The sequence below is a fragment of the Notamacropus eugenii genome, chromosome 5 (genome assembly GCF_028372415.1).
Source record: "Notamacropus eugenii isolate mMacEug1 chromosome 5, mMacEug1.pri_v2, whole genome shotgun sequence".
NCBI classification, from domain to species: Eukaryota; Metazoa; Chordata; class Mammalia; order Diprotodontia; family Macropodidae; genus Notamacropus; species Notamacropus eugenii.
The window spans coordinates 126,543,892-126,566,534 of NC_092876.1; the positions used below are offsets into that span (position 1 = coordinate 126,543,892).

General features: G+C 42.0%; 2 protein-coding genes across 4 annotated transcripts in view; both read right to left on the minus strand.

The window, feature by feature from the left end:
- The window catches only part of CAPN5 (calpain 5), a 157,273-nt gene that overhangs the window by 19,216 nt on the left and 115,414 nt on the right, over nt 1-22,643 (minus strand). For all 3 annotated transcript variants that reach the window (XM_072610773.1, XM_072610774.1, XM_072610775.1), the window contains 4 exons: nt 8,728-8,933; nt 5,508-5,700; nt 4,556-4,749; nt 900-977 (listed from right to left, as the gene is read on the minus strand). In XM_072610773.1, the coding sequence (XP_072466874.1) occupies nt 900-977; nt 4,556-4,749; nt 5,508-5,700; nt 8,728-8,933 (671 nt within the window). The remainder of the gene's footprint in view (nt 1-899; nt 978-4,555; nt 4,750-5,507; nt 5,701-8,727; nt 8,934-22,643) is intronic.
- Nucleotides 21,756-22,430, minus strand: OMP (olfactory marker protein). The gene has a single exon (XM_072610776.1). It carries the CDS (start codon nt 22,342-22,344, stop codon nt 21,853-21,855), a length of 492 nt encoding a protein of 163 aa, XP_072466877.1. The 5' UTR covers nt 22,345-22,430; the 3' UTR covers nt 21,756-21,852.

Genomic DNA, 22,643 nt, shown 5'->3' on the forward strand with positions numbered 1-22,643 from the left:
ATCTATTTACATGGACTACTTCTGGTCTGATAGAATATAAGCTTATCAAGGTCAGGAAATGGTTCATTTTTATCTCTATATCCTCAGAACCTAGCATGTTAGCTAGAACAGTGCTGCCACAGAGCAGAGCTTCTTAAACTTTTTCCACTCTTGACCCCCTTCAGTGCTTCTTAAACTGTGGGTCATGAGCCAGAGTTTAAGAAGAGCTGTCATACACACGTGCTTAACGAATGTTTGTTGGCTAATTAGTTGAATGTGGTAGAGTGAAAAGGACAATGGCCTTGGAGTCAGCAAACAGGTCTGAATCTAGCTCACCAAACTTACAAGCTGCATGTCCTTGGTTAAGTACCTTCTTGTTCAAGTGAGGCTAAGTACCTTCCTCAGAGGACAGACCTATCCATGAACAAGCACTTATTAAGTTTAGCCTTCACCAGACAGACACTGTGCTAAGCAGTGTAAGGGACACAAAGAGAGGTAATATATATAAAGTGCTTTATATAAATTCCAAAATGCTTTGGAAATGGGGAAGCTATTGTGATTGTAACTTAATGGATGTGGACACATTCAAGAAAAGTTCTATGAGTAACAAGGGTAACCATCCTCTTGAGGGAGCCCTCACATTTATTGAGCACTTGAAAGATGTTTGCTGAATGCCTCCATGGAAAAACCCAGAGAAGGGAAGGGACTCCTTAAAGGGCACACAATGAGCTTGTGGAAGAGTCAGGACCACAAGCTGGGTCCTTCCTGACTCTCTAATTCCATATTGCTTCCAGTACCCTGGGCAATCTTGACTTTCCAGAACTCACTTGGCCTTAGATGAATCTCTCTCTGTGCTCAGGTCTCAATATCAAATTCTCTCCCAGACCACCCGACCATATTTCCCTGTGTGTAAGACTCACCAGAACTCTCCATCATCCTTCACAGTCACGCCCAGTTTCTCCCTCTCGCTTTTGCTTACTTTCTGCCATTCCTCTGAACTGTGGGATATGGAGGAAATCAGGGTAGGGGTGGAGAAAATCAGTTAGAGAAAGAGACACTAGATTTCATGCCCTCAAATTACCTGATCAGATATTGTTGGCTAGTAAGTACACTCGTGTGTGTATATATGTGTGTGTGTCTCCTATCCTTTTGTTAGACTACCAGTTCTGCTGGGGGAAAGCTGATGTCATTCTTCAGTTTGGATCTGTTCTAGCTCTAAGCACAGGCCTAAAGGATCATGAATGACAATAAGACAAATAAGACAAAAAATGTTGAGTTCTTTGTTTTTTTAAACTGGATCTAAGATTTCATTGATATAGCGTGCTCCCAAGGAGGAAATTCTACCAATGAAGAAGGGTATCTACTCTTCAAAAGACAGTCAAGTCAATGAGCATCTGTTTAAGTCAATAAGCATTTATTAAGCACTTACTGTGTACCAGGCATTGTGCTAAGTTCAGAGGCTACAAGGAAAGGTAAAAAAAAATCCCTGCTGTCAAGGAACTCACAGTCTAACGGAGGAGACAATACGTAAATAACCGTGTACCGACAAGAGATATCTAGGGTAAACTGGAGATACTCTCAGAAAGAAAGCACTGGCATTAAAGGGGATCAGGAAAGGCTTCCTGTAGAAAGTGGATTTTTTTTTGCTGGCATTTAAAGAGAGGGAAGCCAGGAATCAGAGATAAGGAGGGAGAGCATTCCAAGGCATACAGCACAGCCAGGGGAAATGTCTCCAGTTGAGAGATGGAGCATTGTGTTAGAAGAAAAATAAGGAAGCCAGTGTCACTCGATCACAGTGTATGTGGAAGGGGATAAAGTATGAGAAGGTTGGAAAGATAAGAAGAAGCTGGGTTATGAAGGGATTTAAGAGACAGAAAATTGTATACTTGATTCTGGAAGGAATCAGGAGCTACTGGAGTTCATTGAGTGGGGGGGGGGTGTCAGATGACATGTTCAGATCTATGCTTTAGGAAGGTCATTTTGACAGTTGTATAGAGGATGGGCTGGAATGAGGAGAGAAGAGGCAAAGAAATCAATCAGCAGGCTATTGCAATAGTCCACGTGTAAGGTGATAAAAACTCTATAGGAGTGGAGCAGTGTCAGAAGACAGTATATACAAGATGTGTTACATATGGTAGGCATAGGACAGGCTAGAGAGGACTTGGCTATAGGTTGGATATGGGAAGGGGAGTGAGTGTGTGTGCATGTGTGAGTATGTGTGTGTGTGTGTGTGTGTGTGTGTGTGTGTGTGAAAGAGAGAGAAAGAGAGAGAGAAGTCAAAGGCAACACCTAGGTTTTGAGCCTGAGTGATGGGGGGATGGATGGTGGTATCCTCAACAATAGTACAGAAGAGAGGAAGTAGGAAGATGGGAGGGTTTGGGGGTGGGGGAAAGATGAGTTCAGTTTTGGACATGTTGAAATTAAGCCTGGAGCCAACTTGAACTCGTTTGAGAGTTCTTGAGATTGTTAAATTTTCAACGTAACATTTTCATCTCAGAAACTGGCCAACGCTACAAATCAAGGCTTGATTTACTGCTGTTGTTTTTTAAATTATTGTCTAGACTTTAAAAAGTGAAGGAAAAAATATTGATAAGGCAGATCAAACTTAAAAGTACACTGGGTGTAAATCCTGCCCCCTCCCCCAAGAGCTAGTTGTAAACATTTCCCAGCAACTCCTTGTACAGAGCTTCTCCTAACAGGAAGAGTAATGTCAATATCCCAGGCAGGGTGTCAAGGCAACAACGCATGTGACAGTAAAAGTATCTGGTCCAAACCAGTCTTGCATAATACCATGGGTCTCCTGAGGTAAGATGAGTACTCATTTGTTCCATACAGGTCACAGAAAACACTAGGCTAATTATTTTCTCCATCAGCGTATGCAACATTGGAGAGTTCTGAACATTCCCACTTCTGAGTGCTGAGGTCTCTCCCTCCCTGGTCTGTGGGTCCCTGGGTATCGACTTGCTATGTGGTTGGACATCCTGTACCTTGTTCATTTAGGCTTCCAAGCAGATGTAGTGGAAACAGCACTTGTATCTAATAGTAAGAAGGATGCCTAAGCTCAAGTCTAAGCTCCACAACTTACTAGCCATGTGAAGTTGGTCTCAGAGCTTCAATGGTAAAATTGGGATAATACTCGTTCTTCTGCATCTCACAGACATATCGTGAGAAAGTGCAATGTGAATCTTTAGACCCTATTTATTACTATCATTCATTCATTCAATCAGCAAATATTTCCTGAGTATTTAATGAATGTAGTGCCATCTTCAGAGAGGAGACAGGACAGTGTCATTGTACATAAGGAGGATTTTGTTACCCTTTTGGAGTTTAGTTTCTCAGGATCCAGGGTCATAGGAATGTCTAGTTTCCAGGTGTTAGATAATAACTCCCAGAATAGTTCCAAAGATTCTAGATAGTATCTCCCAGAATTATAGTGACAGACAGTCCTACTGAGGCTGTGCCATGAGATGAGGGGTGGCATAATGTAGTATTTACTATGCTTGTGTAGAATGATGACATTGCTAAAGTTAACCTGTGATCTTAATGCCTTCTTTGTCTGTTGCCCTATAAAAGCAAGTAGGCACTGGGAAGCCACAGGGAACCCATAGGGGGAAAACCATGGAGAACCCATAGGGGAACCACCCTCCACTGAGGCTTGAGGAGATTTAGGGTTGTGCACAAGCTTTCCTGTCTTGACTGACCCCATCAAGACTAGGGGTAGTCGCTTCCCCTTTCTTGCCAGCCCTGTGAGAAGGGTGATCATGGAGTGCTGCATGAGTTGTGCTCTCATTATCAGCAACCTCTTGTGAGAAAACTGGACTAGAATAAAGTAAGATTATTAACCCCTTCTTAGTCTTTCCTGTCTTACCAGATGAAGACTGAACCTGTTAGAGGTTGGAGACTGAGAACTCCAGTGCCTCCTGTGTTTTATCTGTGAAGCAGACATCCATCTACCTGAACAGCTTTACTCCAAAGCCGCAGGTCAAATTGGCATTGGTACATTTCTTAAACAAATAATTAATTTCCAAAAAAGGATCAAGGTAGAAGGAAGATTTATACAATATAAATGCCTGTTACTTAACACATAATAATCTTATTAAAATCTATTTCCCCCCACAGTTATACTATAACATAAACATCTGCATTTTATTAAATGACAATCATCTTAAAATAGCCTAGCTGTTTTGTGGAAGGGGCTCAGGTGAGGGTCAAGGTCAAGGTTCTTGAGATCAGTCAGGATCACTGCTCATTCTAAGGTCAAGGCTTATTCTAGGGTTAGGACTCAATACTAGGTTTAGGATCAAGGGGCTGGTTCCGATCCGTCCTCTAACTTTAGCCTAATTAGCACCAACTTATGATCGTGGTCAAACTGACCCTAATCTAGGCTACACACAGCCTAAAAGTATTTGGACAAATCCCCAATTTTCTTTCTCCTGGCAAAAAACAACAGCTCCTTCCCAGTGCCTGACCTCAGCACAAAGAAACAAATTCTCTTTCCTTTCCCTCCTCTCTCTGCTCTTCCATTTCTAAGATTAATCACTGCCCTTGCAAGTTCCATCCAATGTCAAGGACTCACGTATCACTCCAGGGACCATTCCACTCCTTTTCTCCCCAAGGATTTCGCAACCGAATCATATCTAGCTTCTCCGACTTGAAGTAGGCCATCAGACCATGGCCCAGACGGATCTTTCTCACATCTGTGATGGCGTAGGCATGACCCTTTACCAGTCCACAATCCAGGCGGGCCTCCATGTCAGATTCTGTCATTGCCTAAGTGACATGGAAAACATCAGAGGGAGGGGGGAAGTCATCAGGTGGGTGACCCATTCTCTCTCCTCCATCACCAAAGACAAAAGGAAGGGGGAAAACACTGAATTTGGAGTCAAATTACCTGGAACTAAATCTAGGTTCTGTTACTTGCTATGCACTGTGACCTGCGACAAGTCATATTCTCTCTTTGAACCTCAGTTTGCCCATCTGTAAAATGAGAGGGCTGAACTAGATGACCCATACTTACTTCTAGCTCTAAATCCTATAATATCTTCCAGTACTGTCCTGAGGAAAAAATAATGATTAAGGCTTTCAAAGGCTTTTCATTATCTTATATGATCCTCATACAAGTTTTATGAAATAGATACTGCAGGTAGTATCCTCATTTTACAGATGAAGACACTGAAGGTCAGAGAAGGGAAGAGATGGTTTCTCCCAGGTACATACAACTAGCAAATGACAGAGTGAAGACTAAACCCAGGACCTCTGATATCAACATGAGTTCTCTTTAAGAAGGTCCTCTCAAGGTCCCATGTCCATCCCACCCTGCCAAATACACACACACACACACACACACCTCCAGTGGCTCAGAAATCCAGACAAGGGAATGCAGGCTTTAGCCTCCCTGGGTCACATATCAAATTCCCAACATTCATATTACCTCCCCACGATCACTGACTCAGACCTTCAAGGGGTTGGCGGTAGGTTCAGAGCTTAGTTGAAGCCTAGGATATGGATTGGGCTATGAGTCCTCTCACCTTAATAGATGCACTGATGAGTCCTCCACGAGAATGAACCTTCAGCACGCGCTCAAATAGCTGGTTCCGCAATGTCTCATCATTGGCATAATCCTCAATTGTCAGATCGATGGGTTCCGTGATGCCCCCTGTGAAATCCACCAGAGCATCTGCAGTGTTGCCTCCGTCTAAAGCCTCGTAACATCCTATCAGCCTAATGGAGAGACAAAAAGTAGAGAGAAAAAGGTCTATGGCTGTGCTGTCTTATTGTCCTCATCTGTAAAATGGGAATAATAATTCCAGCCTCTCTCCCTCACAGGCTTGTTGTAAGAATCCAATGAAATCACAGGTGTAAAGTGTTTTGTAATCCTCACAATCCTATAGAAATGTAAGCTGTCATTATTATAATTAATCTTCATCTCCCCCTATGTCTATAAATCTTCTTTTACTGAATCTTCACAACTTTGAGAAATAGAAAGAGGAGGGAAGAAGCTTACCTAAGGAAAGGACCTGCCAGCGGTCACAAAGAGAGTCCTCAGACTTAGAATCCAGCGCTCTGTTCACCCTACCAGGCCTTCTCCCTAGCTCTGTGCTCAGAGCACCCTGCCTTTGGCATCTTATTTCCTTAGGGGCCTAGATCATGTGAAGCTCAGCATTTCCATTTTTTCCCCATATTAAAAACCAAGAGAACACCCTCAGGAGGTCATCAGGACCAGAGGAATTCTAGATTTAGGAACATGTTCCCTCTGTCTATTGGCATATGCCCTCACCAGATGGTCAAACCCCAGTAGTGCTACTAGATTAAGTTCTAGAAGCCTCATTTTAGGAAGAATTTTGACAATATAGAGAGATAGCATGGCACAGTGGAGAGATGACTGACCTTGGAGTCAGAAAGATATGGGTTTAAATACACGTTCTGACACATATTGGCTATGTGACCCCAGGTGAGTCATTTAACTTCTCCAAGGTTCTATGTGACCCATTGAGACTCTAAGTTATAGATGAGTTATTGATGTGTCTCTAGGACTTTTAGGGTTTTTTTTTTTTTTTACACAGAAAAGCGTACGTCAAGGAAGAAAGGAAGAAAGAAAGAGAGAAGGAAAGGAAGGAAGGAAGGAAGGAAGGAAGGAAGGAAGGAAGGAAGGAAGGAAGGAAGGAAGGAAGGAAGGAAGGAAGGAAGGAAGGAAAAGGGAGGGATGGAGGGAGGAAAGAAGGAAAGGATGGAGAGAAGAAAGAGAAGAAAGGAAAGGAATATAGAGAGAGAAAAGGAAAGAAGAAAAATTAGACAAAAAAGAAAAAGAAGGGAGAAGAAAGGAAGAAATACAAAGAGAAGGAAGAGGAGAGAAAGAAAGGAAGGAAGGAAGGAAGGAAGGAAGGAAGGAAGGAAGGAAGGAAGGAAGGAAGGAAAAGGGAGGGATGGAGGGAGGAAAGAAGGAAAGGATGGAGAGAAGAAAGAGAAGAAAGGAAAGGAATATAGAGAGAGAAAAGGAAAGAAGAAAAATTAGACAAAAAAGAAAAAGAAGGGAGAAGAAAGGAAGAAATACAAAGAGAAGGAAGAGGAGAGAAAGAAAGGAAGGAAGGAAGGAAGGAAGGAAGGAAGGAAGGAAGGAAGGAAGAGAAAGAAAGAAAGAAAGAAGGAAAGAAAGAAAGAAAGAAAGAAGGAAGGAAAGAAAGAAAGAAAAGAAAGAAAAGAAAGAAAGAAAGAAGGAAAGAAATAAAAAGGAAAATGGACAAACTGGGGCATGTCTAGAGGAAGATGTCCAGGATGGGGAGAGGAGATTAGGCCAACTATCAGTAAGCCAAAAGCACTAGGGATATTTATCTTGGAAAAGTCTCTGAGCCAGGTATAATGGTGCACATCTCTTATTCCTGCTCTCCCAGGGTCTGAGGCTAGGGGATCACTTGAGAATGAGAGTTCTGACCTACATGAAGGCTAAAGCCTACCAGAGGTCTGGATTAAATGTGGTACCAATATGGAGAGCCCCAGAGAAGCTGAGACAGGTTAAGTGACTTGCCCAGGGTCACATAGCTAGTATGCTTCTAAGGCAGGATTTGCATTCAGGTCTTTTTGATTCCAAGATTAACACTCTATACATTGCATCAACTGGATGCCTGATCTCCCAAAGTTCTCCTTCCAAGATGTTTCAGAAGAAGAACAGGGGACATTGGAAAGAATTAGTCCTCCTCAGTGAGCAGATCTCAGACAGAAAGAATTCTCAGAGTAATTCCTAGAAGATCTTGGACATCCATCAGCAAAGGTAGATGAGAAGGTAGATGGACTGAGGGTCTGAGTGCTCAGAGCTGATCCTAGCACTCTCCCCTCTTGGATAACAGAGATAGACCCACATCATCCAAGTATTTCTAAACTTCTACCTACTGTCTGCTAAATGTGCTATGGATGCTGTGGAATCATTGTCCTAGGAGCTAATCAGGTGTTAGACACATCTAGTACCATTATCTAATGAGAGAAGAAGGAAGGAGAAGGCCAATTCTCACCTTCCTCCTCCACAACTGAGGTCATGTGGCCATTTCAATAGAGGGAGCAAAATGTAAGGAAAAGAGCACTGGATTCTGGGTGTGAAGATCTAGATTAGGGTCCCAGCTCTGCACCTTACTCAGGGTCTCACCCTGCACACATTTCTTTACCTCTGAATCTTCATTTTCTCAGAAGTCAAATGAAGAAATTGAACTAGATGAGTTTTAAAATCCCTCAAGCTGGGAACTTCTCTGTTCTAAGGCCCATCTCATCTCTGACATTCTGTGTTCTAAGACCCCTCCTGGTTCTGACAATATGTGTTCTAAGACCCCTTTCAGTTCTGACAATCTGTGCTCTAAGGGCCCTCTTGAAATGCTGTGATTCTATTACCATATGTTAAGTACCTACTGTGTGCAATACACTGTATGAGGCCATGGGGATGCCGAGATTATGTTATCATGCATGGACTTTGAGTTGGAGTGGAACTCAAAAGTCAATGAAACAAGACTTAATCTCCATTCTCGAGGTTCTTTATGCATACATTCAGGTTGTTGGAAAAGCTATAAAATTTAACAGGCTACATGTCAAGAGAGAAAGTTTGGGCCCCATAATTAGGTAATTAACATGCTTTACCTTTCTAATTTTAACTCTCTTACTCATCTGTTTTCTAATCAGCTGGGACCAAAATACCTCTTCCCCGCTACAACAATCCCTTGCCCACCATGCCCCCAGTCCCTACAGCCACCCCAGAACGAGAGAACATACTTGGCATAAGCCTTCTCAATCAGTGCACACCAGAACTCATTCTTAACATTAGAGTGGCAGTAGATGAGCTGGTTATAGATCGTAGGCAGCCGGTCATCAATGACAACATCAACCCACTCTCCAAAGCGCCAGAAATGGAAATGGAACATGCCCGTATAGCTTGAAGGGTCGTCGTTCCATTCCTGCTCCTTCCAGTTGGGAATGACCTACAGAAAGATGACAACCCTCTTAATAATTATTATTATAAAATTAAAACGTCTATAGAAATTGAAGGTTTACAGGGAACTTTATTCAATACAATCCTAAAAGGATCAAGATTTATTATCCTTACTTGTAGATTAGGAAACAGAAAACTCACAAAGGCAAAATGACTTGCCCGAGGCCATGAAGTGAGTTAGTGACAAAGGTAGGGTGCAAACCCAGGTCCTTTAACTCCATGAGTGGGAAGTTATAAGGAGGTAGATTTCAGCTCCCTATTAGCAAAAACAATTAGAGCTTCTGAATGGAATGAATTGTGTAACCAGGTAGTGAAACCCCCATCACTGGAAGTCCAATACAATCCAACAAACATATTTTGAGTGTCCACCATGTACAAGACATTGCACGAGGTGCTAGAAATACAAAGACAAGAGAAAAAAGAGTTGCTGCCCTTGAGCTTACAATCTTCTGGCAGAAGTCTTCAAGTGGATTGTAGATAACTTTTTGCTGGAGATGATACAGAGGATAATACTGGTTGTTAAGGTGGGAATCAGACCAAATGACCCAATTTCCACCTCTGAGATCCTATGAATAGAACAGGCCTTGTATATCAGAGGTGTCATACCTGACCTCAAAACTCCCCATATAAAGAAATCAGATTAATATTTAACGAAATAAAAATATAATACAACATAGATATTGTTGATTTGTGGTTTTCTAAGTCAATATGCAGTCTGCAGGGATCCATTTCTATTTAAGTTGGATACCACTGATACAGAGGACATCTGCTTCCTTTCCTCAAGCCTGGTGCTGGGGTTTCAGGGAGGATCTAGCATGAGGAACTGGGAGGGAAGCAGCGGAAATCTGGGATGTGGCTGTGCCATAACGAAAGGAACCCACTGGAAAAGCCAGACACTAATCTTGTCTACCAGTCTGTTGTTGTGCATCACAATCCATGATAAGGTGGAAAGAGTGTAAGGTTTAGAATCAAAGAGTTTGGTTTGAATCCTGGCTCTACAACTTACTAGCTGTGTGACATTGGGCAAATCACCTAACCTCTCTGGGCCTCAGGGTTCTCAACTGTAAAACCAGATAGTTGGACTACTATGTGCCAGATAACTAGGTGGCAGAATGCATAAGAGTGCCAGGTCTAGAGTCAGGGAGACCTGAGTCCCAATCCAACCTCAGACCCTTACTAGATGGGCAAGTTGTTTGATCCTGAGGCAAACATTCCTCAGTTTCCTCATCTGTAAATATTAAATCTATGATCCTATAACCCTATGACCCTCAAGCCAATCCCCCATGAGAAAGATAATTTTCTTTAATAGTGACTGTGGTAGTAACAATCTAGGAGTAGCAAAGAATGGAACCACAGTGGCTAAACAGACTGTGGCGTGTGAATTAATGGAGTGTTACTATGAGGGGAGAAATAATAGACTTGATAAAAACAGAGAAGCAGGGGAAGATTTACATGACCTGATACAGAGTGAAGTAGACAAGAAAACAACACACACAACAGGCAGTGAGGTGACTCCATCATGCATGGAGCGCTGCACTTAGAATCAGCAAGACTTAAGTTCAAATTTGACCTCATACACTTACTAGCTGTATGACTCTGGGCAAGTCCTTTCACTTCACCTCTGTTTGCCTCAGTTTCTGATCTGTAAAATGAGGATAAAAATAGTACCTACTTCCCAGGGTTGTTGTGACAATCAAATGAAATAATATGTAATAAAATAAATGAAATAATATTACCACAGTGTCTAGCACACAGTAGGTGCTCTATAAATGCTTATTCCCTTTTCCCACTGTAACCACATAAAACAGAAAGAACAACAAACACAAAAGAATCAAAAAGGAATATTGTGAAAATATAAATAAGCGTGGTCAAAAAGATATAAGAAGGTTCACTCATCTCGCTCCTTTGCTAAGATGGGCTCCAAAAGTGTGGACTTTCGTTTTTATTTTCAGACTTTTTCAATTTATTGATCAGTTCTATTTACTTTTTTTCTCTTTAAAAATATTCTTTGTTATATGGGATACAGGGAGAAATTTTGACAATGCCAATAAACAAAAGAAATAAAAACCAATTTATTTTAGAAAAAGAGTTACTATAATTGAACATGTATAACCAATTGCCATCTTGGGAAGGGGAGGGAGAGAGAAAAATTTGGAACTCAAAATCTTATAAAAATGAATGCTGAAAACTACTTTAAAAAAATACTATTTACAAAAAAAAGAGAGAGAGAGTTATTGTTGTGTAGAGTTGAAGACTAGAAGAGAAGGAAGGAGATCTAAGGCTGAATCCTGCTTCAACTCATTACTGGATATGTGAACTATGGAAATTTTTTTCAGCTCCTCAGATCTCAGTTTTCTCCCCTGCAAAATGGGGATGAAAGGCAGTACAGTGTGACAGAGACAGAGTTGTCTCCCTAGACATTTTAGAGATAATGATATTCAATCCCTTGGAAGGCAAGTGACTTCCTCAAAGTCACACAGGTGCAAAAGTGGCAGAATGGGGAGATAAACCCAGATCCTTTGACTATGGGCCTAAGACTGTGCCAAAAGCCCATCACTAGGCAGGAGCAGGGCAATGATTTGGATGCAGGCTCAGGCTCCATCACCAGGCTGCCTCAGAGTTACTGTCATTCTCTAGTTCCAAGACCTCCTTCAGGACCCAGTGAGGGTCATTAGTGGCTAACAAGGCTCTGCGTGAAGCCTGGTAAGTACCAGAGAAGCCAATTAATGAGTCACCCAGGGCCTCATGATGAGAGGGGTGAACAGGGAGCCAGGGGACCTCCGCTGGTCCTAATCCTCAGTCAGGCTCATGATTCTAGTGATTGGGTACAGAGCAGTTCTTAAGGGAAGAGGGCGGAGGCAGGAGGGAGAAAGATCCTGCCCAAGCGATCCTCACCAGCCTCATGTTTCCCAGGGAGCTAGGTGGTGCAGTAGATACAGCATTGGGCCTGAGTTCAAATCTGGCCTCAGACATTCTGTTTAACTCAGTTTCCTCAACTGTAAAATAAGAATAACAAGAGTACCCACCTCCCAGGATTGTTGTGAGGATCAAAGAAAATCTTATTTGTAAAGTTCTTAGAATAATTCCTGGAACACAGTAATTGTTGTTGTTCAGTCGTTTTAGTCATGTCTGACTCTTTGTGCCCCCATTTGGGGTTTTCTTGGCAAAGATTCTGGAGTGGTTTGTCATTTCCTTCTCTAGCTCATTTGACAAATGAGGAAACTGAGGCAAACAGGATTAAGTGACTTGCCCAGGGTCACACAGCTAGTAAGTGTCTGAGGCTGGATCTGAATTCAGGTTTTCCTGATTCCAGGCCTGGCACTCTATAGCCACTGTGCCACCTAGCTGCCCAGTGCATAGTTGGCACTACATTCACTATTTTTATTATTATTGCTAGCTACATGGAGGGGTTACTACAAAGGCTATTTTGGGTCTCAAATACCCTCCCATTTAATCAAGATGTGACCAAGAGTATGAAGGAAGGGAGAGCGGTCATAGGAAGTAGTAACTGGTGGGAGATTATGGATGTGGAACATTGCACACACAGTCAGACTTGTGAACTGTATCTGCAGGTTTCTGTTTAAATGTTTTTTCCTTTGTTACAGTGAAAACTCAGGGAAGAGAGTTATATTTGGAAATGACTAGAATGTAAAACAAAAGGTAACAATGAACCTCTTTTAAATAGCAATGATTGGCGAGTATATGTGTCTGTTTTTGTATTTACATGTGTATGTGTGAGTATGTGGATGTCTGCTGATTCATTTCTGTTTTACAGATAAGGAAACTGAGGTGCAAAGATGTTAGAAAATATCCCCAATGTCACATAGGGAGCAAAACCAGAGGCAGGATTTGAATGGAGATCTTCTGACTTCAGAGTCAGTGCCCTTCCACTGTACCAGGCTGCATCTTGGCAAGTCATTGGTTCTCAGAACCTGTTTCTAAACCTGTAAAATGGGGACATATGTTTGTCCCCTGTCTCACAGGGCTGTTCAGTGAGGAAAGCACTTTGCAAATCTAAAGTGCTCTGTTGTCTCAGGGTATGGGGAGACAGCATGACTTGGTGAAAAGAGTGCCAGATTTAGAGCTAGGAGGATCTGGGTTCACATCCAGCCCTGGATACTAGCTATGGGACTCTGGGCTAGTCATTTTGGCCTCTATGTAAATCAATCAATCAACAGATTTATTAAGTGCCAGGCATTGGGATAAAGAATGAAACAATACTTACTCTCAAGAAGCTGAGGGAAGGATGAGATTAGAGAGCCTAGGACCAATCCAATTTGGGCACAGACTGCAGGAATGGGAGTAGGGCTAGATAAAGCTGAAAGGACAGATTATGTAGGGCAGTGAATGCCAGAATTAGCAGAAGACTGGCTTTTGTTTAGGAGGCAGTAGACTACTGATGGTTTGATGAGCAGGGGTTAACAGTAGCATAAATCATAAGTCTGTTTCTTTGTATGGATGTATATGTAGATAAGCATGTGCACAAACCACAAAACCACTAACTAGAATCAGAAGATCACAGACTTGGATCTAGAAGGGAATTTAAAGGTCATCTCAAGTACTATTAAGAATTTTTTCCTATCTCTTATGTTATGTTTTGTTTTATGGTTTCTCCCATTCACTTTAATGCTTCCATGCAACATGACTAAGGTGAAAATGTATTTAATAGGAATGCATGTGTGGAGCCTATATAAGATTGCATGCCATCTCAGGGAGGGAGAGGGGAGGGAGGAGAAAAAAATCTAGGATATATGGAAGTGATTGTAGAAAACTGAAAACAAATAAAATAATTTTTAAAAAAGAATTTTTTTCTAATCACTTATTGAATTACAAAATTCTCAGAACTGGGAAGGACCCCATTGGTCTTTAGTTCAATCTACACCTTAACAAAAATTCCCTCTATACCATATCTGACTATTTCTTAAAAGATTTATAGTGCAGGGGAAATCTACTTCCTTTACAGCAATTATATCTCAGGTCTGGATCTGTCTTTCCCTCATTAAAAACAACAATGACAACATTAGAACTGCTTTTCCTTTGACCCAGAGATTCCACTGCTAAGCTTATACCTTGGGGAGGTCTAAGACAGAGAGAAATGTTTCATACGCACCAAAATATTCAAAGATGCACATAAAGAACTGACAGCATGAGGGGATGCCTGCTGATTGGGGGAACAGTGGAACAAATCCAAATGGAACATTACTGCGCCATAAGAAATAACAAATATGACTAATTCAGAGAAAACTGGGAAGATTTGTGTAAGTTGATGCAAAAGAAGCAGGAGAATGATTTATACAATGATTGCAACAATGCATAGGAAAAGAACTTTAAAATAAAAGTTAAACAGTGTATATTTATAAGGACCAGGACTGAATCTGGAGAAGAGCTGAGGAAACACAGTGGATGTGGAACAGTCTTCAACAATAAGTGATGCAGCAATGATGCATCACAATTCCAAAGATTATCAGTAATGAAGCAGCCTGTCCATCATCTGATGGGGGGGAAGATGGACTCATAATTTGGACAAGGACAACATGGGAATTTGTCTTATTTGACTATGAGTTTTTCTTACAACGGTTTCCTTTTTTCTTTGGGGGAGGGAGAGAAATGAAAGAAAAAAATTTACTAGCTAATTTTTTAAAAAGTAAAATAAAATTAAAATTATGGGTAAAAAATGAATGGTATAACATTTATGCACCCCCTGCGCTGTAGACATTGTGCTCATCCCCCTCCCACTGGAACCCTAGACTTGGCCCCTAATATACTGAGGTCTCAGAAAGGAGCTTTTTCCTGTATCTTGCCCAAAACTAGGTTTACATGTCATTTCCCAGATAACTCCATGCCATGCCACCAGATGTATACCTCCAATCTCCTGTCTAAATTCCCCTTTATATGTTGTATTTCCCTATTATAATATAATTGAAGACAACAACGGTCTTGTTTGCTTATATTCATATATCCAGTACTTTCTAAATGCCTAACAAGTGTTCTTTTTATCTATCTATCTCTCTATCTGGCCAGGATTGGCAAGGGGTCAGCCTGAAAGGGTGATGACTGGCTGGATCAGAGAAGATGCTTTCAGAAGTTCCCTCTACCTCTGAAAGCTTGAGTCAGGCTAGGGTTCTAAGATGCTAGGAATTTATGATCCCCAACCTGGTGGGAAAAACACTGGGCTGTCATCAGTGGATTTGGGTTTGCATCATGGTTCTCTCATTTGGTAGCTATATGACCCTGGACAAGTAAACTCCCCTATCCAAGCCTCAGTTTGCTCATCTATAAGAGGCAGGTGACTTTAATTACACAGTCCTTGCTGGGGCACTGTAGGGAAAACACTTTGTAAATCTTAAAATGTTATAAAAAATGTGTCATTAACAATACTGTTCACTATAATAATGGGAGTCTAAGAATCTTTGATCCTATGATCTCAGATTCTAGGACTGGGATCATTTGAGTCTAAGATCAGATTCTTCAGGCATCCTATGTCCTTAACGGTATGTGTTTGGAGGATCTGGCTTTTTCTATTAAGCACCTTGGTGAGATGGATTTGCCCTGAAAATCCTGGCTGCTGTTTCATTCTGAGCAAGCAGAGGGAGTGAGAAGGACCCAGAAGGCTGATGCAATTGATAGAAGGAAGCTTTGGGGATTTCTGTTTACTCCCGCCTCAGAACCCAGACATGGCCGGATTCTAGAGCCTTCCCAGGCAAACAACAAGAAGGGTCTTTGGTTTGAGGTATCTATCTTCACCCTGTTGTCATATTGGAGGGTGGTAGCATGATGAGGAAAGAAAGGCCATAACAATACAGTGGACATAGCATCGGAGCCATAATAACTAGATTCAAAGCCCCACCTCTGGTGTTCACTACCTGTGGGATCTTGAGAAACTCACATAACCTACCTGCGCCTCAGTTTACATATCTGAAAAATAAGGGGGTTTAACTAGATACCCGCCCCCAGTTCCTTTCATGTCTAGAGCCTATAATTCCCAGGGGAAGAGGGTTCTTGACTTTCCCCAGTAGAACAAGCTTCTAACACTGATGTTTCCATGAACCTGCCATGAGACCTTGGCAATTACTTGCTTTACCTGGGCCTCAGTTTCACCTGCTATAAAATTAGAGGGAAGGACTAGATGACTACCAAGAGCTCTTCTACATTTCCCACTTTGAGGACTCAAAGTCACTTCCTTAAGGGGTCACAGTATTTAGAGCAAAAAGCAATGTTGAACCAATTAGAACCAGCTCCAGAGAGTCAATTGTTAAATTTTCAATGTGAGCATTTAGGCTTCAGGAAATGGGCAAAGGAGAGAAATCAGGGCTTGATTTACTGTTTTGTTGATTTTCTAGACTTAAGAAAATGATGGGAAAAAAATGTTAATAGTACAGATGAAACTTAAAAGTGTGTTGTGTGTGAATCTGCTCCAAGAGTCGGTTGTTAAACATTTATCAGCACACCCCTGGCCTGGCTAGAAGGAACCTTAAACTCACCTACTCCGTATCTGTAAAGTAGGGAGAAGATTTATTCTATATACCCCCACAGGAATGTTATGAAGAAAGCAAAGGGTAAACCTTAATGCGCCCTATAAATATGAATTGTCATGATACACTAGGAAGAGAATTTAATTTGGAGTCAGAGGGCCTAGGTCCAAATCTTACCTCTCCAACTTAGTATTACCTGTGTGATTTGGAGCAAATCACTTTACCTCTCTGAACTCAATTTCCTCAGCTGTAAAATGAGGGGTAGCAGTGGAAAATATTTAGAAATTAGCCCTAGAATTCAGCAATTCAACCAGGCCCAGGTATAACACGTGGCCTACACACAGATGGGAAAAGGAGGACAATGGCTTGGAAGGAAGCTACAGGTAGGTTATCTTCAAAGATGAAGGTTACTTCACAACTCTTCTGCTTTCTGTTTCAATATCCATTAACTCAGGGTCAGACAGATCTTTCAGAGACCTTCTAGCTGCTGTGTGGGCTCTTGTTACATTATGTAATAATAAAATGTGCATCTTGTAAGGCTTAGGATGGGAGATGTATAGTGTCCATGAGTAAATGTATCAGGCTTCACAGTGGCTAGCGTCAGACTTGGAGTCAAGATGACCCAGATTTAAATCGTGCCTCAGACACTAACTAGCTATAAGCCTCAGTTTCCTTATCTATAAAATGGTAACAATAACAGTACCAATTTCACCAAGTTGTTTTGTAAGGATTAAATGAAATAATATGTGAAGCTCTTTGCAAATCTTAAATAGTGATATAAATGGTAGCGATTACTGTTAATAGTACATATTTATTATTCCTTGTAGACTCACAGAATATATCTGAGAGTGAGTGATTCGAACCCACATATGAACAGGACGTCCCTCTTCAACATGACATAGTATTATCCAGCCTCCAGTAACAAGGAAATCCCAAACTCCAAATGTGGATAATCCTAATTGTTAGAAAGAAGATCTTGAAGAAATCATCAACTGGAAGAGATGGAATGGGATTCCCCTGGAGAATAGTTCAGAGCTCTTCCTCGCCACCAAAGCCCACGCTTTCAGCATCAATATTCTCTTCCTCCCAGTGATACAATATGGATGAGATTTGTGGAATCCTATTATCTCAGAAAGATCTCAGAACCCCTGATATTCTTCAGAACTTAACTGAAATGCCATCTACACTGAGCCTTCCTGATCCTTCCCCCAGTTACCTTGTATTTATTTTGTCTGTCTCTTGTTTTTATATATACATGTCTCTCTTAATAAGTCAGGGACTATTTCATTTTTATCTTTGTATCCCCAGCACAGTTCCTGGCACATAAATGCTGGTTGATCAGTTGATTACAACTGTAGGAGCTAGCAACAAAATTATCCTGAAGGAAACACCAGCCAGGGAGAGAATGTACACCTTGGAGTACAAGAGAATATAGATTTTTATTGGATACATATACAGAATACAAGTTTGGGAGGACTTCAAACTGAAAGAGAGAGACCAGATGGGCAGGAGTATAAAGATGAAGTAGCTGTCACCCATAATGACACCCCACACCAACATCTATACCATGCTAATCTTAGTGAAAGTCCCAAAGCCATGTGGGTCTTGCCTAAGACTAGACAGGCACCAGTAGACATACAAGTTCACAATATTTCTATTTCTTTAAATACATGAATTATCCCAGTGGATCTTCACACTAGCATTCAAGGAAGGTCATACATTAGAGAAATGACAAAATGGGGTTCTAGGGCTGAGTAATTTGTTCATATTGAGAAGTAATTAGCAGAGAGCTTCCTAAGGACTAGGAGACGGAGGTTCTGGTCCCAGCTCTGCCTCTAACTCATTGTAGGAGCTCAAGCAAATCACCTTCTGACTAGGGATCTCACCTGTTTTTCCTCATTTACAAATGGGTAAAACTGGATGTCAAACAATCACTGTGTTTCCTCCACCTCAGAGATTTAGAGGGAGGATCAAATGACTGGTAAGGAAAGACAAAGCAATGCTTCTAAGTGTTTACTGTATGGCAAGCACTGTGATAATAAGACAGAATTTGGAAAATAATAACAGTCTTAACGATGACACAGGTAATGGTTGACATTACCCAGGTCAAAGGAACCCACAGCATGGAGAAGCTCTTATTTTAGTCTGTGAACGCACCCTAGAAGGCACAATTTGATCTTTGGTTTGTTTTTTGCTGTTATTTTGTTGTCATTTTTATTTTTTAAAATAGTTCTAGGAAGTAAAATGCATTCCCTCTAAAGAAAGGGAGATTTCTGTAGTTGGCCTGAAGATCCAGGTAACAACTCATAATAGCTTACTTTCCATGATGACTCAGAAAAGGAAGATAGATAGATAGATAGATAGATAGATAGATAGATAGATAGATAGATAGATAGATAGATAGATAGATACACACACACACACATGTTTTAGTATATTTGTTGTTGAATGGAGTCAGGGAACCTGGGTTCGAGTCCTAGCTCGACCGTGCACTTGCTGTGGGACAGAGGAAATAACGCTACCTCTCTGAAGCCCGTTTCCTATACTGTAAAATGAGGAGGTTGAACCAGGTACTGTGCAGGCTCATCCAACTCTAACACTCTGTCCCACTGAACCGTAAGCCCCTGAGGGTCCGCGAACATGTCAGTTTTTCATCTTTGTCTGCCCAGAGCTAAGACTAAGATCTACAAATGTAGAAGATATTAAATATTTGGCTGTATTAAGCTGTGACCAATACTAGCCAAGAGTCAGTTAGAATCATACAAATGACAAAACCATAAAAAGATATTAGAACTAGAAAAAGCCGCAGAGATTATCTACTCCAACACCTTCATTTTTCAAAAGTGGAAATCAAAATCAGGAGAGGGACAAATGACTCTCCCAAAGTCACACGGTGAGCCTGTGGTGAAGCTGAAACTATTGTTTCCATATCCTGCCTCCTCACAGTCTAGGACTCTTTCCACACTAAACCATGCTGCCTGCCTTGTAAATATTATTGTAGTTGTGTAACACATATCCCATTAACCACACAGCATCTGTCTCCTCCCAGTCTGAGGACGGAAGCTGAGCAGATATGGGAATGGAATGTTTCAGTGAATCTGTGGCATTTGGAGAAATATGGAAAGACATTGCAACTGAGGCGGAGTAGAATAACTGGAACCAAGAAAACAATACATGTAATGAAGAGATCACTAAAAGGAAGGTGAACTCTGATTAACCAAAAAAGACAAAGTCCCAGAAAAAGGTAATTGATTATAGCTTTCCCATCCCAGCAAAAAAGACAGAAGTGGACTAGGACAAAACACTGTGCACATCATCAGATACAGATACAGTCACTGTAGCAGATGTTGTTACTCTTTGTTGAAAGGGAGGGTTCAGTCTGGGGGAAGGGGGTGGCTAGGAAATTATTATGATATAAAGACAGGATATCAATAAAACTTTTTTTTAAGTAGCCAAATGGACATGGGCAGATAGCACCCCAGTCCAAAGTAGCCATCCTCAAGGACTATGGCCATGGAAAAGGCCATCTATACAACAAATATCACTTACAAGGAAAGTCCAAAGAGTCCACCGTGTTCTCTGCTGCAATCCAGCTGCCCTGGCATTGAGCCACAGTATCTAGTGTTGCCCTTACTGCCCGCTGTACAACTGGGTCCTTCAGCCCTCTCCATTCCCATCTTTGTGCTTCCCTGAAGATGGAAATCTTCACCAACCACCTTGTCTCCTCCATCTGCTGGTAACAGTGAGCAAGTCTTTTATATGAACTTTGCAGAACTGGAAATCTTCTGAGAATCACCACATCTTGCATCTGGAAAGCAAACTCCAATGGTCCTCTAGAGAAATCCCTTGTCTCTTAGAAAAACACTCAAACTATTTGTACATTTCTTGCTATGCAAAATATATATATACATATATCTGTAAATATGGAGACTCAATCTTCTGTAATATATAGAGAGCTATAGTATATCATCTATATGAATATATATGTGCATTTTGTCTTTTTTTTAAAGAATCCTAACGGAAGTAGACCACTTTCCCTCGTAATTCTCTACTCCCAGGTTCAGCTTCGACATTAACTACTCTGTGCTTTTTTTCTTCCCCTAGGCTACTGTCTCTACTCTGAGAGAGCTGAGTTCTCTCTAAGGGGAATTTTTAGATGAAAGGAACATGTCTCAAGTGAGTATTTTCCTTCTATGCCTTGCTGCCTGGAACAGGTCATGTCAGCTCACGCACTTGAGGCTAGAACCCATAGGATAGCCCAGAGAGAGGAGTCAAGATCTCACAGCAATGGGAAAAGCTGGATATTCACCAAAAGAAATCCTGTTTTGGAGGCACTGATAGTTTTATGTAAAAACTCTAGATAAACAATAGAGATTTAAAGGTCTCTTTCTTTGCAACAGCTCTCTCTTGCCCTGGATGAAGAGGGAATGGTAGGTCTTCAGCCATCACAACATGCCCAGAATGAGCTGAACTCTCTCACTGCCCCCCCCTCCCCCAACCCTCTACTTAGTCTTTTGCTGGCCCAACGTTTAGCTGCATCCATCTCTAATCCATTAACCCTGCAAGAAATCTGTGTGCCATAATACACCCTAGGCTAGCAGAAGTTGGTCCCCACCTTGCACAGTCAAGAATGTCAGCTGAGGTTCCTCTTCCAGAGTAGGAAAGAAACTGGGGAGAAAAGTGAGCAAGACACTGACTAGTTTCTCCAAAGCTTCTGAGCACATCCACAAGCTCAGACCAAACACAGCAACCATGCTGTCACAACCCCTAGAAACAGGATAGTCAGTGACCAGCAATATCAGTGGGAAGGAATAGTGGAGAAAGAGAGCAGGAGGGAGGGCTGGGACATACTGATCCTGCACAAAGAGGGAAGTGCAGGGGAAGAGAGTGGATAATGGTGGGGAGGGCAAGATGGAGACAAACACCAGGCAAAAGAATTGAGGGTGTACGTGGGGATAAGTAAGCCAAAAGACAGGGAGGTAGGAGTGAGGGGAAGAGAGGACTGAGGAGATCAAAAAGGCAGGATGGTTGCTGATGGAGGGGATAGATGGAAAGTAGTAAAGATGAGAAGGGAGGAAGACCAAGATCTAAAAGGGCAGGGAGTTGGGCAAGAAAAGGAAAGGATGGGAGAAATGAATGAAGGAGCTGGGGATAGAATGGTTTTCCTGAACAAAATAAGACAAGGTAATAGAAAGACACAGTTCAAAAAATTAGAGGGTACAAAGATGAGACAAGTAAACATTAGGAAAAAAGATCTAGGGGAGGAGAAGGGGAGATGTCATCTAGAAAAATGTGTGGAGTATTTAGATTTTTTTTAGTTTGGGGGGAGAGAAAAGGCAAGCCCCAGGACAGAAGAATGGAGGGATGAGTGGGGAGGAAGACACTTTGTTCCATAAGGATGGAGGCAAGGACTGAAGAGGGCAACCAGGATCAATATCAGAGCAGATTAAAAATCACTGAAGACTTAAGATCAGCAGGCTCAAGGCCCTCACCAAAGGTGATTAGGAAGTACATCACTTTTCGGATCTTGGCCAGCTCTGACAGCCTCTCTCCAAACTCCTGGGCATCTGCCTCATTCCAATCCAAGGTGTCAGAGTCCTCCTTCTTCCAGAAGATGGCTGCAGGGTCCAGGAGCTGCCGGGTCATGAGGTTGGTGAGATCGGGTGTCCAGTGCTGGGAAGTGCCCGTGATGGTCACCTTGCCAGCCTTGTCCAGGGTAATGTTCCAGCGCTCAAACTGTAGTTTCTGCTGCTGGATGAAGTCTATGCGGTATACAAATTCTGCTGGTCGCAGCAGCTTCTCCCCATCTTGGCGCTTCTCATTATTCTTCTTCAGAGTGTCCACTCGTATCCTCATCTGTTTGGTCAAGTCCTCATCAAGAACCAGTGGCATTTCCAGCTGTGGCTTGTCAGCCTCCTCAGCAGCCATGGCCTCTGCTCAGCTACTCACGCTAGATCTGCTGCCTTTATGAGTGTCCTGGAGTTAATGGAGCTGTGGGAAGGAGGCACCCAGCCTACACCTCTGCCAACTCCACCTCCTCCCTCCCTCACCTGTTTTCCTCCCACCTGCTTGCCCCTGCCTTTTTCCCCAGCACTGCTCCTCCTTCCAACTTTCCTTACCAGTACAAGTCAGGGACTCCCAGGGCCTGATGCAGAGCCTCCCCAGGGCCCTAAGGAAAGCTTCCTTGGTTCTTATTTGCAGTGCAAGCAGGCAAGGGTAACCCACAG